This window comes from Delphinus delphis, chromosome X (assembly GCF_949987515.2).
Source record: "Delphinus delphis chromosome X, mDelDel1.2, whole genome shotgun sequence".
In the NCBI taxonomy this organism is placed as follows: domain Eukaryota; kingdom Metazoa; phylum Chordata; class Mammalia; order Artiodactyla; family Delphinidae; genus Delphinus; species Delphinus delphis.
In genome coordinates this window covers 112694872-112708015 of record NC_082704.1, presented here as the reverse complement: position 1 = coordinate 112708015, position 13144 = coordinate 112694872, and the positions used below count along the sequence as shown (strand labels likewise).

At 41.5% G+C, this 13144-nt stretch overlaps 1 protein-coding gene across 3 annotated transcripts in view; it reads right to left on the bottom strand.

The window, feature by feature from the left end:
- Positions 1-13144, bottom strand: part of CTPS2 (CTP synthase 2) — a 110124-nt gene that overhangs the window by 88759 nt on the left and 8221 nt on the right. For all 3 annotated transcript variants that reach the window (XM_060002780.1, XM_060002779.1, XM_060002778.1), the window contains 2 exons: positions 9013-9183; positions 6782-6882 (listed from right to left, as the gene is read on the bottom strand). In XM_060002780.1, coding sequence (XP_059858763.1) covers positions 6782-6844 — 63 coding nt within the window. In that variant the 5' untranslated portion in view covers positions 6845-6882; positions 9013-9183. The remainder of the gene's footprint in view (positions 1-6781; positions 6883-9012; positions 9184-13144) is intronic.

Here is a 13144-nt window from a genome sequence, read left to right as displayed (position 1 = left end):
ATCTACTACGGGCTCAACACTTTAAATGAGCTGCTGGGAAGAACTTAAGACAGCCTGCTCCTGAGGAGCTCGGAGTTTAGCGAGGAGAATAAGGCAGAGCTAAAGAACAATAAAGCAAGAGCAAAACTTGAGCACGAAGTGGAATGATCGGGATGCTGAGGAGGAAGAGATCACGGTGGGCCCAGGCCCAGGATCCACCACCTTCCCCGGCTTCGGCTACTCGACTGGGTCCAAAATCTACTTGCAGCCCGGACCTCTCCTCCCAGCGCCGCTGGGCTTTGAAGCCAACTTGTCCGTGACATCTTGGATGGATCAGTAAGTATTCAAACTTACCATGGCCCAAACTGAACCCCTGGTCCCCACAGCCCTGGGCCTGTTTGTCTGCGGGCTTCTCCCTCATCTCAGCAACAGCATCTCCTACCACTAACGGGTTCAAGCTACAGGTCTGGAAATCATCCTCCATTCCCACCTTTTCCTTACCCAACCCTGTCCAGTGAGCTGTACCTCCAAAACATTCTTGAAAATCTCTCCACTGCTATTTCCACCACTACCACCCCAGACGCCCAAGCCAGCACCATCTTTTGCAGGGATTACGGCAATCGTCTAAGCCTGCGGTGGCTAAGAGGGCCTGCTGTCTATTTTCACACATGAAGCTATGCTGGCACACGGCCGCGCCCACCCACACGTCACCTAAGGCTGCTTGGGCACTGCAATGGCAGAGTGGAGTAGCTGTGACAGAGACTCTCTGACCTGCAAAACCAAACACATTTACTATCTGGCCCTTCACAGAAAAAGTTGGCTGCCCCCAATTTTAATGGCCTCCCAGCTTCCACCCTCTCCTGTCCTACCAACCATCTGTCATACAGCAGCAGAGTGATCTTTTAAAACTCAGAATACATCTCTCCCATGCTTATAACCTTCAGCAGCTCACTGCTTGACTAAAAATAAAATCTAAACTCCTTTAGGCAGCCAACAAAAGGCCCTACATGATCTGACCCTGAAACATATCTCTAATCTCATCTCATGCCCCACTCCCACCTGCCCCCTTCCATCCCCCTACTCCCCCAGCCTCCACCTCTGTGCTCCAGCCCCACTGGCCTTTTAGGTCCTCGGATGGCTTACGGTCTTCCTTCCTGCCCCTTAGGCCCTCCAACCCACCCGGGGAGCTGTGTCCCCCCCAGAGAGCCCAACCCTGACCACCCACCTAAAGCACCCTGTCTCTCCCCTTCCTAGTAACACAGCACAAGGTGCCATTATTTTATTTGAGTCCTTGTCTCCTCTCTACCCCACTGGGCTGTAAGGCCCATGAGGGCAGGAACTTGCCTTCCGTACCTCCAGCACAAGTCCAGAGCCCTGCACACAGCACTGGGAGTTTAGGTTAGTGGTCAGGACAGGACAGAACGGTCTTGAAATTCAATATAAGCCCTAGGTCACAGCGTTCTAGTACCTGTTACCATAATTACAACAGAATCAAACTAAGAAGTCTGAGGATTTCATTGCTACAGAAGAAATTATTCTTTACTAACTTTAACTAAGATAACAAAACATAATTAAAATTCAATTCTCCTGGCTACGGAACAGATAGAAATGTATGATCATTCTGTAAATGAATGACAAACTTAATTATGAAAATCCAAGAAATAAAACATGAAATCAGGAAACTGGCAGGGGGTGAGGGGTGTAAGTGCTCACTAACTATAATACACCAGAATCCAATGGGGGGAAAATATGTAGGAAAAAAAGAGGTCTACACTTAATCTAAACCATAAGGACGCATTTTCTGGTTTTTGATGGGGGCTATTCTGGGAGTAAGCAGGGAATCCGGAAAAGGAAGCAAAAGCTTTAAACGTTACCTGCTTCCACCCCCACTGCACCCTCTCTGCCAATTTGGAAAGTCCCATTTCTCCTCTGGTTCACCATTATCGTCATTGTGATCAGAAACTTTCAGTGTTATTCCTAGAGTAGCCCTAAGTTAATTCTTTCCTCGCACAACAGGGAAAATATCACCCATAACGACATGTTAAGATCTATCCAAACCAAAGCTGAAGCAGCAGTCAAACAAATTTATGGGATGTGCAATGTCCATTTTGCCTTTAAGGAAAGGAATCTTCTCTGAAAGTTGCTGAGAGAGTAAATCTTAAAAGTTCTCATCACAAGAAAAAAAACATTTTGTAACTATGTGAGATGATGGATGTTGACGAAATTTATGATGCTCATCAATTCACAATATAGGGACTTCCCTGGTGGCAGTGGTTAAGAATCCACCTGCCAGACACTATAAAACTCTTAGAGGAAAACACAGGCAGAAGATTCTATGACATAAATCACAGCAAGATCCTTTTTGACCCACCTCCTAGAGAAATGGAAAGAAAAACAAAAATAAACAAATGGGACCTAATGAAACTTCAAAGCTTTGGCACAGCAAAGGAAACCATAAACAAGAGGAAAAGACAACCCTCAGAATAGGAGGAGATATTTGCAAATGAAGCAACTGACAAAGGATTAATCTCCAAAATTTACAAGCAGCTCATGCAGCTCAATATCAAAAAAACAAACAACCCAATCCAAAAATGGGCAGAAGACCTAAATAGACATTTCTCCAAAGAAGATATACAGATTAAAAAAAGAAAGAAGATATACAGATTGCCAACAAATACACGAAAGTATGCTCAACATCACTAATCATTAGAGAAATGCAAATCAAAACTACAATGAGGTATCACCTCACACCAGTCAGAATGGCCATCATCAAAAAATCTACACATAATAAATGCTGGAGAGGGTGTGAAGAAAAGGGAACCCTCTTGCACTCTTGGTGGGAATGCAAATTGATACAGCCACTATGGAGAACAGTATGGAGGTTCCTTAAAAATCTAAAATTGAACTACCATATGACCCAGGAATCCCACTACTGGGCATATACCCTGAGAAAACCATAATTCAAAAAGAGTCATGTACCACAACGTTCATTACAGCTCTATTTACAACAGCCAGGACATGGAAGCAACCTAAGTGTCCATCGACAGACGAATGGATAAAGAAGATGTGGCACATATGTACAATGGAATATTACTCAGCCATAAAAAGAAACGAAATTGAACTATTTGTAGTGAGGTGGATGGACCCAGAGTCTGTCACACGGAGTGAAGTAAGTCAGAAAGAGAAAAACAAATACCGTATGCTAACACATATACATGGAATTAAAAAACAATGGTTATGAAGAACCTAGGGGCAGGACAGGAATGAAGATGCAGACGTAGAGAATGGACTTGAGGACACGGGGTGGGGGAAGGGTAAGCTGGGATGAAGTGAGAGAGTGGCATGGACATATATACACTACGAAATGTAAAATAGATAGCTAGTGGGAAGCAGCCGCTTAGCACGGGGAGATCAGCTCAGTGCTCTGTGACCACCTAGAGGGGTGGGATAGCGAGGGTGGGAGGGAGACGCAAGAGGGAGGAGATATGGGGATATATGTATATGTATAGCTGATTCACTTTGTTATAAAGCAGAAACTAACATGCCACTGTAAAGCAATTATACGCCAATAAAGATGTTAAAAAATAAAAAATTAAAATTAAAAAAAAAAGAATCCACCCGCCAATTAAGGGGACACAGGTTCAGGCCCTGGTCTGGGAAGATCCCACATGCCGCGCAGCAAGTAAGCCTGTGCGCCACAACTACTGAGCCTGTGCTCTAGAGCCCGTGAGCCACAACTACTGAGCCCACGTGCCACAACTACTGAAGCCCACCCGCCAAGAGCCCGCGCTCTGCGCCAAGAGCCTGTGCTCCACAACAAGAGAAGCCACCGCAATGAGAAGCCCGCGCACCGCAACGAAGAGTAGCCCCCAATCGCTGCAACTGGAGAAAGCCCGCGTGCAGCAACGAAGACCCAACACAGCCAAAAATAAATAAATAAATGGGAAAAAAGCAAAATTAAAGTGAAGAAATTAATTTTAACACTATATTTTATGTAGCAGAGTGTATCAAAAATATTATCATTTCAACATCACCAATTTTTTTTAAATTATGAGGCACTTTACATTCTTTTTTCTTCATACTAAGTCTTTGAAACCCAGTTATATTTTAAACTCACAGCACGTCTCAGTTTGGATGGGCTACTTTCACATGCTCAACAGCCCCATGTGGAGAGTGGCTACCATATTGGACAAAGTGGTACTCTGCAACAAATAACCACTGTAAACCAAAGGTGTGAGGGCTTGTCCGACCCTTTGCTGGGCTTGAATAAAATCAGTCTCGGGCTGATCTTTAAGATTTTGAAATTGCTAAATGGCACCTTCAAGTTGACATTAATAAGTTTTTTTCAAAAAGTAAAATAATGCATGCACATGGTTAAAAACCAAATTGTACAGCAGAGCTTACAACAGAAAGCAAGAGTTCCCTGCCCCACTCTTCCCTCTCCCAAGTCTGATTCCCCAAGGCAAGCGCTTTATTTTTTTATTTACTTTGTTTATTTATTTTTGGCTGCGTTGGGTCTTCGTTGCTGCGCGTGGGCTTTCTCTAGTTGCGGGGAGCGGGGGCTACTCTTCGTTGCAGTGTGCAGGCTTCTCATTGCGGTGGCTTCTCTTGCTGCAGAGCACGGGCTCTAGGTGCGCGGGCTTCAGTAGTTGTGGCTCGCAGGCTCAGTAGTTGTGGCTCGCGGGCTCTAGAGCGCAAGCTCAGTAGTTGTGGTGCATGGGCTTAGTTGCTCCGCAGCATGTGGGATCTTCCCGGACCAGGGCTCGAACCCATGTCCCCTGCACTGGCAGGCGGATTCTTAACCACTGTGCCACCAGGGAAGCCCGGCAAGCGCTTTAACTTCTTTGTTGGGATTTCTTCTGGTAGTTACCTCCATGTCTCTAAACCAAAGCTCATCCATCTCAGCTCTTCCTCAACTTAGCTATTTCAGACACCCTCTAATGAACGTAGGTGTACTTCCTGCCGTGACAGATGAGGATGCAGCTCTCTGGTACCCCCATCCCCAGATACCAATCTCAATTGTTAATTCTACTGGTTACTTTCCTAACCTGAGATACTTTTGCTTCTTTTTCAGCCAAATACTAACAGTATCTGTAGACCCTCGCAGTGTAAAATGAGGTTCTGCCCACCCCCCTTCCCCTCCAGCACTCCTCCACCCCCTCCACCTCACGATCCCTCTTTTCAAAGTTGATGACACATTCCTGCTTTTAAGGTTTCTCTGATTCATCCTGGAGATGGGTCCTAAAAACTGAAAATCAATAAAGAGAGTGACCGTGCCAGTCTCCTTCACCGTAGAGTCAAGCTATGCCCCGGTTTACATCTTTGTTCTCATATCAGATGTTATTCTCCTGACACTTTTCCTGCCTTTCTCTTTTCTCACACTATTTGTCTTTATCATTGCCTCGATTTGTTTGCAAACTATTCACTGTATTAGATATTAAATTTTTTTAAAGGAAGCAAGCCTAGTTATGCAGACATGGTCAGTTTATAAAACTTCACCAAGCTATACATCTGTGATATGTGCACTTTTCTGTGTTTATGTCATACTCCGATTTTTAAAAATTATAAAGGAGGCATCCTCTCTTTCCTCGTAAATTGTGAAGGAAGAAATACAAAGGGAGAGAAAATTTTATATAGCACACTTATACATTTACATTGTTTATCAACCATACCATTATAGTAGCAAAATATATAATTAATATATGATAGTACAGCACATTTACGTTAAGATTATCAGCTCTACTATTAGCGAAATGGATATTGTGGGTAGCATAATATCTATTTGCAAACACTGATAACGATGACAATAATAGCAGCTAACATGTTTATTGAGCACCTCCTAAATGCCAGACGTGGCCAAGTGCTTTTTACATTATTATATTTAATTCTTGCAACAACCCTGTTATTATTATCTTGTTGTTATTACAATATTACACTATCATATTGTTATAGGTGAGTACATTGACACTTTGAGAAGTAACTTGCCAAGTCATACAAGCATCTTAACAATGGTTAATAATTTTCGAGCACTTAGTATAGATCCAACACAATCTAAGCACTAAACGTATTGGCTTATTTAATCCTCAAAACATTATCCCCACTTGGTAGATGAATAAATTGAGGCACAGAGTAGTTAAGCAAACTTGGCCAAGGTCACCCAGCTGGTAAGTGAACCAGCTGGGCTATGAACCCAAGCAGTCTGACTCCAGACTCTTAACCACTAAGCCATACACCACTTGGGGGTGAGGGCAGAAATGTGAACTTGGGGAGTCTGCCTCTAGGAACCAAAATGTTCATTATTCTGCTGTCCCGTCTGGCAATTAGGTCAACTGACCTTTAGATAAGGAGTACATGGATGTTATTCTCATTCTGCACATTGAGAGGAAGGGAAGCAGTGAACAAGTGGCAAGTTCAAATACTAAGCTCTTTCTTTAAACAGCTAATACTCACTTCTCACCTCCAAATCACCTCTACAGTCGGACTTGCCTAACTTGGTCTCTCTCTACTTCCAAAGCACTTTGCAAACGGCACTCAGTAGAATGCATTCTGTGACTGACCAGTCCTCACTTGCAGACTGCTGCACGCCCACCCCAGGAGTAATCACCCAGTTTAAGCCAATCTTGCCCACTGACTGTGACCACAAAAGCAGGGGCCATCTATGTCGCTCCCTGCTGTAATCCCACCTCCTAGGCCGGTGTCCAGCACACATGAGGCCATCTACACATATCTGTTGAATGAATGAAGACCAGCTGCTTAAAAACCCATAAGGATATAAAATTATAACGAAAAGTTCCGTGCTTGCCTCAATAACACATATTTGGGGCTCTTCCTTGTGACCATCCACAGGCACCATGGCTTGATTCATAACCCACTCCTGGACAGCATCAGTAATGTGAGGGACAACTGTAGAAAGAAGTAATAATTAGCACAAAAGCTTATTTCATGGTCATGGTCATGAGAAATGAATGTATTAGTGTCTTTAGACCTCCCAAATAACCTGAAACCCACCTGGCAAATTAGACAAGCTACAGTCCTCACATTATTATCCATCTCACTGAAAGTAATACTATAGATGCAACATAGGTTTAGTCATTTAAATGTTATGCCATTTCCCTTGAAATCGACCAACCACAGAGAGAGAGAAGAAATGCCATCTTTGATGCTATCTATAGAAAACACCTATAATGCCAACTGAAAACTGTGCAAGGAGGGCCGCCAAGGGTGCTGAATACTGGACTCCAAGGGGAAGAAGGTCTCAGAGTGGCCCAGCCCTGCAGACCCTGGGCAATTCGCCAGCCAGTATGGAAGGGTCACTCAGAGGGTGTACACGAGGCCTGCATGCTGACCAGGGGCCTGAGGCTGCTAATCTCAGCCGAAGAGACAAAAAGATGCAGCCAACTAACCTAATGTGATGTACAAAGCAGGAATGTTGGCCTCTGGGAAGCTGACGCGGATAGCGCCTGTTATCTGCTCCACCGCCACCTGCAGCTCCCCGGCCCCAACTGCTCCCGCGAGGCGGAAGTCGTCTCTGATTGGTGCGTTTGGAACGACCCACCACACATGCCCAGCCCGACCCCTTTCTGGGAGGGCGGGGTAGATCTGGCTCTGCCTCCACGTGGGCAGCGCAGGGATGGGGTCAAGGCCCAGGTCTGGGGCCTTGCCCTCTCCCCAAGTTTGGGACGTGGCAGGTATGAGGCAGCAACTCTCCCTCCCCCGGGTCTTCCCAATACCTACACTTGGGGGAAAACTATTAGAAAGTACAATTGTAGCTAAGATCTAAACCACACCGTCCAGTGTCAGCAGTAACATAGCTGATCTTTTGATCTCCATCTGTCCAACTTCTTTATCTACTTCTCAGCTGCTTTCCAACATGAAGGTGATTTAAAGGGGATGGGGAATTAGCACCTTTACCCTACCACGTAGGAACTTATGAATACAAGGGGGGGGGCCCTGCGGGTCTCTCTTCAAGGACAAAAGAGAATAAGAATCATAACCCCCATGAAAAGGGTTGGTGAAAAAAAGGTCATATCATGCTGCCCTCCAGTTCAATCCCCGCACCCCCCCCCACGTTCCCCCCATCACTGTTCTTCTTCAAAGGGGAGTAATCATCATCCATGCAAAGATACAAGAAAAAAGTAGAAAAAGAACATATTAAATAAAGGACAGACAAAAACAAACCAAAATAAACCTATACCCCAATCAGATGTGTGATGAATAAATGGTTCCCCGTGGATTTTATAAATAAAAGCTAAAGAGAGAAAGAGAAAGAGGACAGAAACATGGACTAAAGGAAACAATGATATTAGTTAAAAAAAAAAAAAAGACTGATGAAAATACAATCAATCAGGAACATGGAGGATGAACTTGAAACCTTTGAGGAAAATGAAAAGTAAAGGTTTGTATGGTGACATCGCGGTGATCATTTTGAAATGTATAAAAACATCAAACCACTATGTTGTGTAACAGGAACTAACATAGTGTTGCAGGTCAGTTATACGTCAAAAACGAACAAACTCATAAAAGAGACAGATCAGATTTGTGGTTATGGGGCAGGGGGGACTGGATGAAGGTAGTCAAAAGGTACAAACTTCCAGTCATAAGATAAATAAGTACTAGGGATGTAATACACACCATGATAAATATAATTAACGCTGCTCTATGTTATATATGAAAGTTGTTGAGAGTAAATCCTAAGAGTTTTCATCACAAGGGAAACATTTTTGTCTGTTTCTTTAATTTTGCATCTATCAGAGATGATGGATGTCCACTAAACTTATTGCGGTCATCATTCCATGATGTATGTAAGTCAAATCATTATGCTGTACACCCTAAACTTATACAGTGCTGTATGTCAATTATAGCTCAATAAAACTGGAGAAAAAAAAAAAAGAAGGAAAGAAAAGGAAGAGAAAACAGGGATCTGAAAAGGATTGGAGCTTGTAGAGCACAGGGACCCCCTCACCTTCAGGTCTATTTTGAGCAGGGTGTGAGTGCTCAGCACATAGGGCCCCTAATGTTTGTGGAATATAATACCTTGTACTGTTTTCCCCAGGTAATCGCCACGCCTCTCTTTATTGATCACATGTTGATATATCTTCCCAGTGGTGATGTTGTTGTCTTTATAAAGATTAATGTCCAAGAACCTTTCATAATTTCCAAGGTCTAAATCAACTTCTCCACCATCGTTTAAGACAAACACTTCACCTGGGATAAAAAGGCAATGTAAAAATTAAAAATTTGCTTCCAGTAGATTATTTTTCAAAGATGAGCACAATATATTAAAGGGCCGGTAAAAGACTTATTTATAAGCCATAGTGTACCACCATTTCCGTATTTCAATGGGAAAATTTAGCAATTCGATTCTATCCATGAAAGTGCATTGGAAAAATTCTGGTATTCTATTACGGTAGTTTTAAATGCTTACTGAAATTCTGTCCTCAAGATTTAGCTTTTCCAAACTCATCATATACCACATGAAAAAGGGACTTTAAAACAGCAATTTTTAAAACAAATAGCAATTGACTTCAAAGCATCAGTATCCTGGACTCTGAAATGGGCGTAAGAAAATTTTCATTGATTCCAGTCTTGGGTGAAGTCATTATTGAACAGACAGTAGACGAAAAGCAGGGCCTCCACTAGCCCACGGGGCGAGTTGGTGAAACTGAGGCCAAAAAGAAAGTGAGCAACAAGCCACCTGCACAACAGCACCGTGATGAAGGATACAGATGAAGACTTGGGACTTCCCTGGTGGCGCAGTGGTTAAGAATCCCCTGCCAATGCAGGGGACACGGGTTCAAGCCCTGGTCCGGGAAGATTTCACATGCCGCAGAGCAACTAAGCCCACACGCCGCAACTACTGAAGCCTGCGTGCCACAACTACTGAAGCCCACGTGCCTAGAGCCCAAGCTCTGCAACAAGAGAAGCCATGGCAGTGAGAAGCCCGCGCGCCACAATGAAGAGTAGCCCCTGCTCACCACAACTAGAGAAAGCCTGTGGGCAGCAACGAAGACCCAACACAGCCACAAAAAAAAATTTAAGTAATTAATTAATTAATTTTTTAAAAGTGTGTATAGATGAAGACTTAATCACATGACCGGCAACTGTGTTGACTACTAGGCATGCCTCTGGGTCTCCAGCGTTACTTGAGGGCATCGATTGGGAGTCCAATGTCCTAAAGCCACCTGTCAGAACTGAACCTCTCCCTGATTAAGGAAATTCTATCATTTACTTCTATAGCTAGATGTTCACAGCATAAAAAGAAGGTTGGCTAGCTTCTGAACCTAATCAGAAGCCTTTTATAGTCTCATTTATGTCTCCCTCATAAGGTACCTATGTGTGACCGGAAAGATCTCTAACTTTAAGGACAAAAGAGCAAAATGATGAAATTGCAATATTTTCGTGTTTCCCAAATTCCATTTCCAGTTCAAATTCTACTTTCTCATGTTTATCAGGAATTGCCAATCCATGGAAAAGTCTTTGTACTTTGATCATCTTAACTTCTGCCAAATAGGGGAAGATCTCTGAAATCTCTCTAGTTAATTCAGGCCCAATCCAGTTTGGCAATTCTCCAGGTATACAGCAAAGGTCTTGAAATTTTAGATTCCTAAATTTAAAAATTTTAGATTCCTATTATGTTCCTAGAAGAAAAAGAAAAGCTGTAGATCATGTCTTCAAGAACTTTTTTTTTGATTTAATGCAATTATAATAAAAATGCCAACAGATTTTTTTTAACTTGACAGTGAAACTAAAGTTAATTTGGAAGAAAAACAGGTGTGATTACCAAAACAAAACACATGAAAAATAAATAAAAATAAAAGCCCTTAAAAAATAACAGTGAGTAAAGGAAGATTAAAATATATATGTGTTAAAAAATAAATAAAATTCAAAAAAATGTGTATATATTTATATATTTCAGTATATACAAATATGGAATAAGACAACATGAACAAATACTACACAAAATACCCCAAAAAGTCCCTATTATATAAAGGAATTTAATACATGACTAAAAAAACCAAAGATATCATTACAAATCAAAGTAGGTAAAATACACAGAAATAAATTTCAAAGAAATGTGTAGGACCTATATGAAGAAAACTTTACTTCAGAGACATAAAAGAAGGTATGGATAAAATGAAAGCCACTTATACAGTTCCTGAATAGGCCAGTCAATATTTGCAGTGTTTAATTCTTCCCCAAATTAATTCATAAATTTAAAGAGTCATTTCTCATAAACTTTGATAAAAGGACTCTGAAGTTAATCTTGAAGACAACTAACATTTCAACGTTTAAAAAAGGAGAAAAGGAATAATGAGAAAAGTCCTGATAATAAGAAGCTGTAGCTATTAAAATGGTAGGCAGGAATAAACAAAGAGATCTGGAACAGAGCAGAATACAAAGACAGAAATTTAGTATATACTGAAAGGTGGTATTTCAAGTCAGTGGAGAAAGGATGCAATCTTTGATAATTGCAATTAGGAATAGTGGCTAATCAGAAAAAAATTTAGAGAAAAAATTATGTTACATCCTCATCTCCCACCAAATTAAATTCCAGATGTATTAACAATATTAAAGTAAAAGCAAATGGTGGTGATCATTTAAAAATGTACAGAAACATCAAATCACTATATTGTGCACCAGGAACACAGTGTTGTAAGTCAATTATACTTCAAAAGCAAACTCATAGAAAAAGAGATCAGATTTGTGGTTACCAGAGGATGGGGTGGGGTGAGGGGAATTGGATGAAGGTGGTCAAAAGGTACAGACTTCCAGTTATAAGATAAGTAAGTCCTAGGGATGTAATGTACAGCAACATAAATATAATTAACACTGCTCTATGTTATACACAAAAGTGAAGAGAGTACATCCTAACAGTTTTCATCACAAGGGAAACAATTTTTTGCTACTTCTTTAATTTTGCATCTGTATGAGATGATGGATGTTCAACTAAACATTGTGATAATCATTTCATGAGGTATGTAAGTCAAATTATTATGCTGTACACCTTAAACTTATACAGTGCTGTATTTCAACTATACCTCAATAAAACTGGAAGAAAAAAATAAAGTAAAACCAAATGAAACTCTAAAAGTGCCAGAAGAAAATATAGATGAATATTTAAATATTCCTGGGACAGAGAAGCTTACAGGTGACATCAAAGGCAGAAACCATAAAGGAAACAGCTGATACATTTAGTCACACAAATGGTAAAATGAAATTTATCAGCAGCAGAAGTAATATTAAGACAAATTGCAAACAGAGTAAAAATATATACATGTGGTAAGTATAGGTTAATATACTCTGCACAAAGTATTCTTGAAAATCATTTTTCAAAATCCAAAGGAAAATTGGCATAACACATGGCGTTAGTCAATTCTGCTGCCTACCAAACAACCCTAAAATCTCAGCGACTTAGAAAACATTTACTGATTTCTCCTCATGTTACGTAGGGGTTGTGGGTCAGTTGTGAGTCTACCTGTGCCTTCTTATTCCAGGACCCGGGCTGAAGGAGAAATCCCTATATGGGGCATGCAGCTCTCACAGCAGAGGGCAGAAAGACGACAGAGACTGAGTCAAATTATGCCATTGCATTGAAAAGTTCTACTTCAACAAAGGCATATTTCATATTCACTAATATCCCACAGAGCAAAACAAATCACATGGCCAAATAAGGTGACTGACCTCTCTGGTTTGCCCAGGAGTAAAAGGGTTCCCAGGATTCAGGAGTTTCAGTTTCAAAACCAGGAAAGTTCCAAACAAACCAGGAAGAGTTAACCATCCTACATGGCCAAAGGCCAAAGTCAGTGGGGCAGGGAATTTACTCTACCCAGGAAGCTGGGTGATAGTTTCAAACAAACATACAATCTTCCATAGACTTTAATAAGCCACTCCACCGACAAAATGAAAATCAAAGAAATCTAAATTAACATAATGAGATACCCGGGAATTCTCTGCCAGTCCAGTGGTTAGGACTCCATGCTTCCACTGCAGGGGGCACAGGTTCGATCCCTGGTTATTCCTTTTTTTGGTTGTTTGGTGTACTCTCAGGTTAGTAAAGTTTAAAAAGAATAGCATTCAGCAAAGGTATAAAGAAAACTGAAACACCTGAAAAACATACCTACCCACCAAATCAGAAATTCTGTACCTAGGCATTTATGTTAAAAAA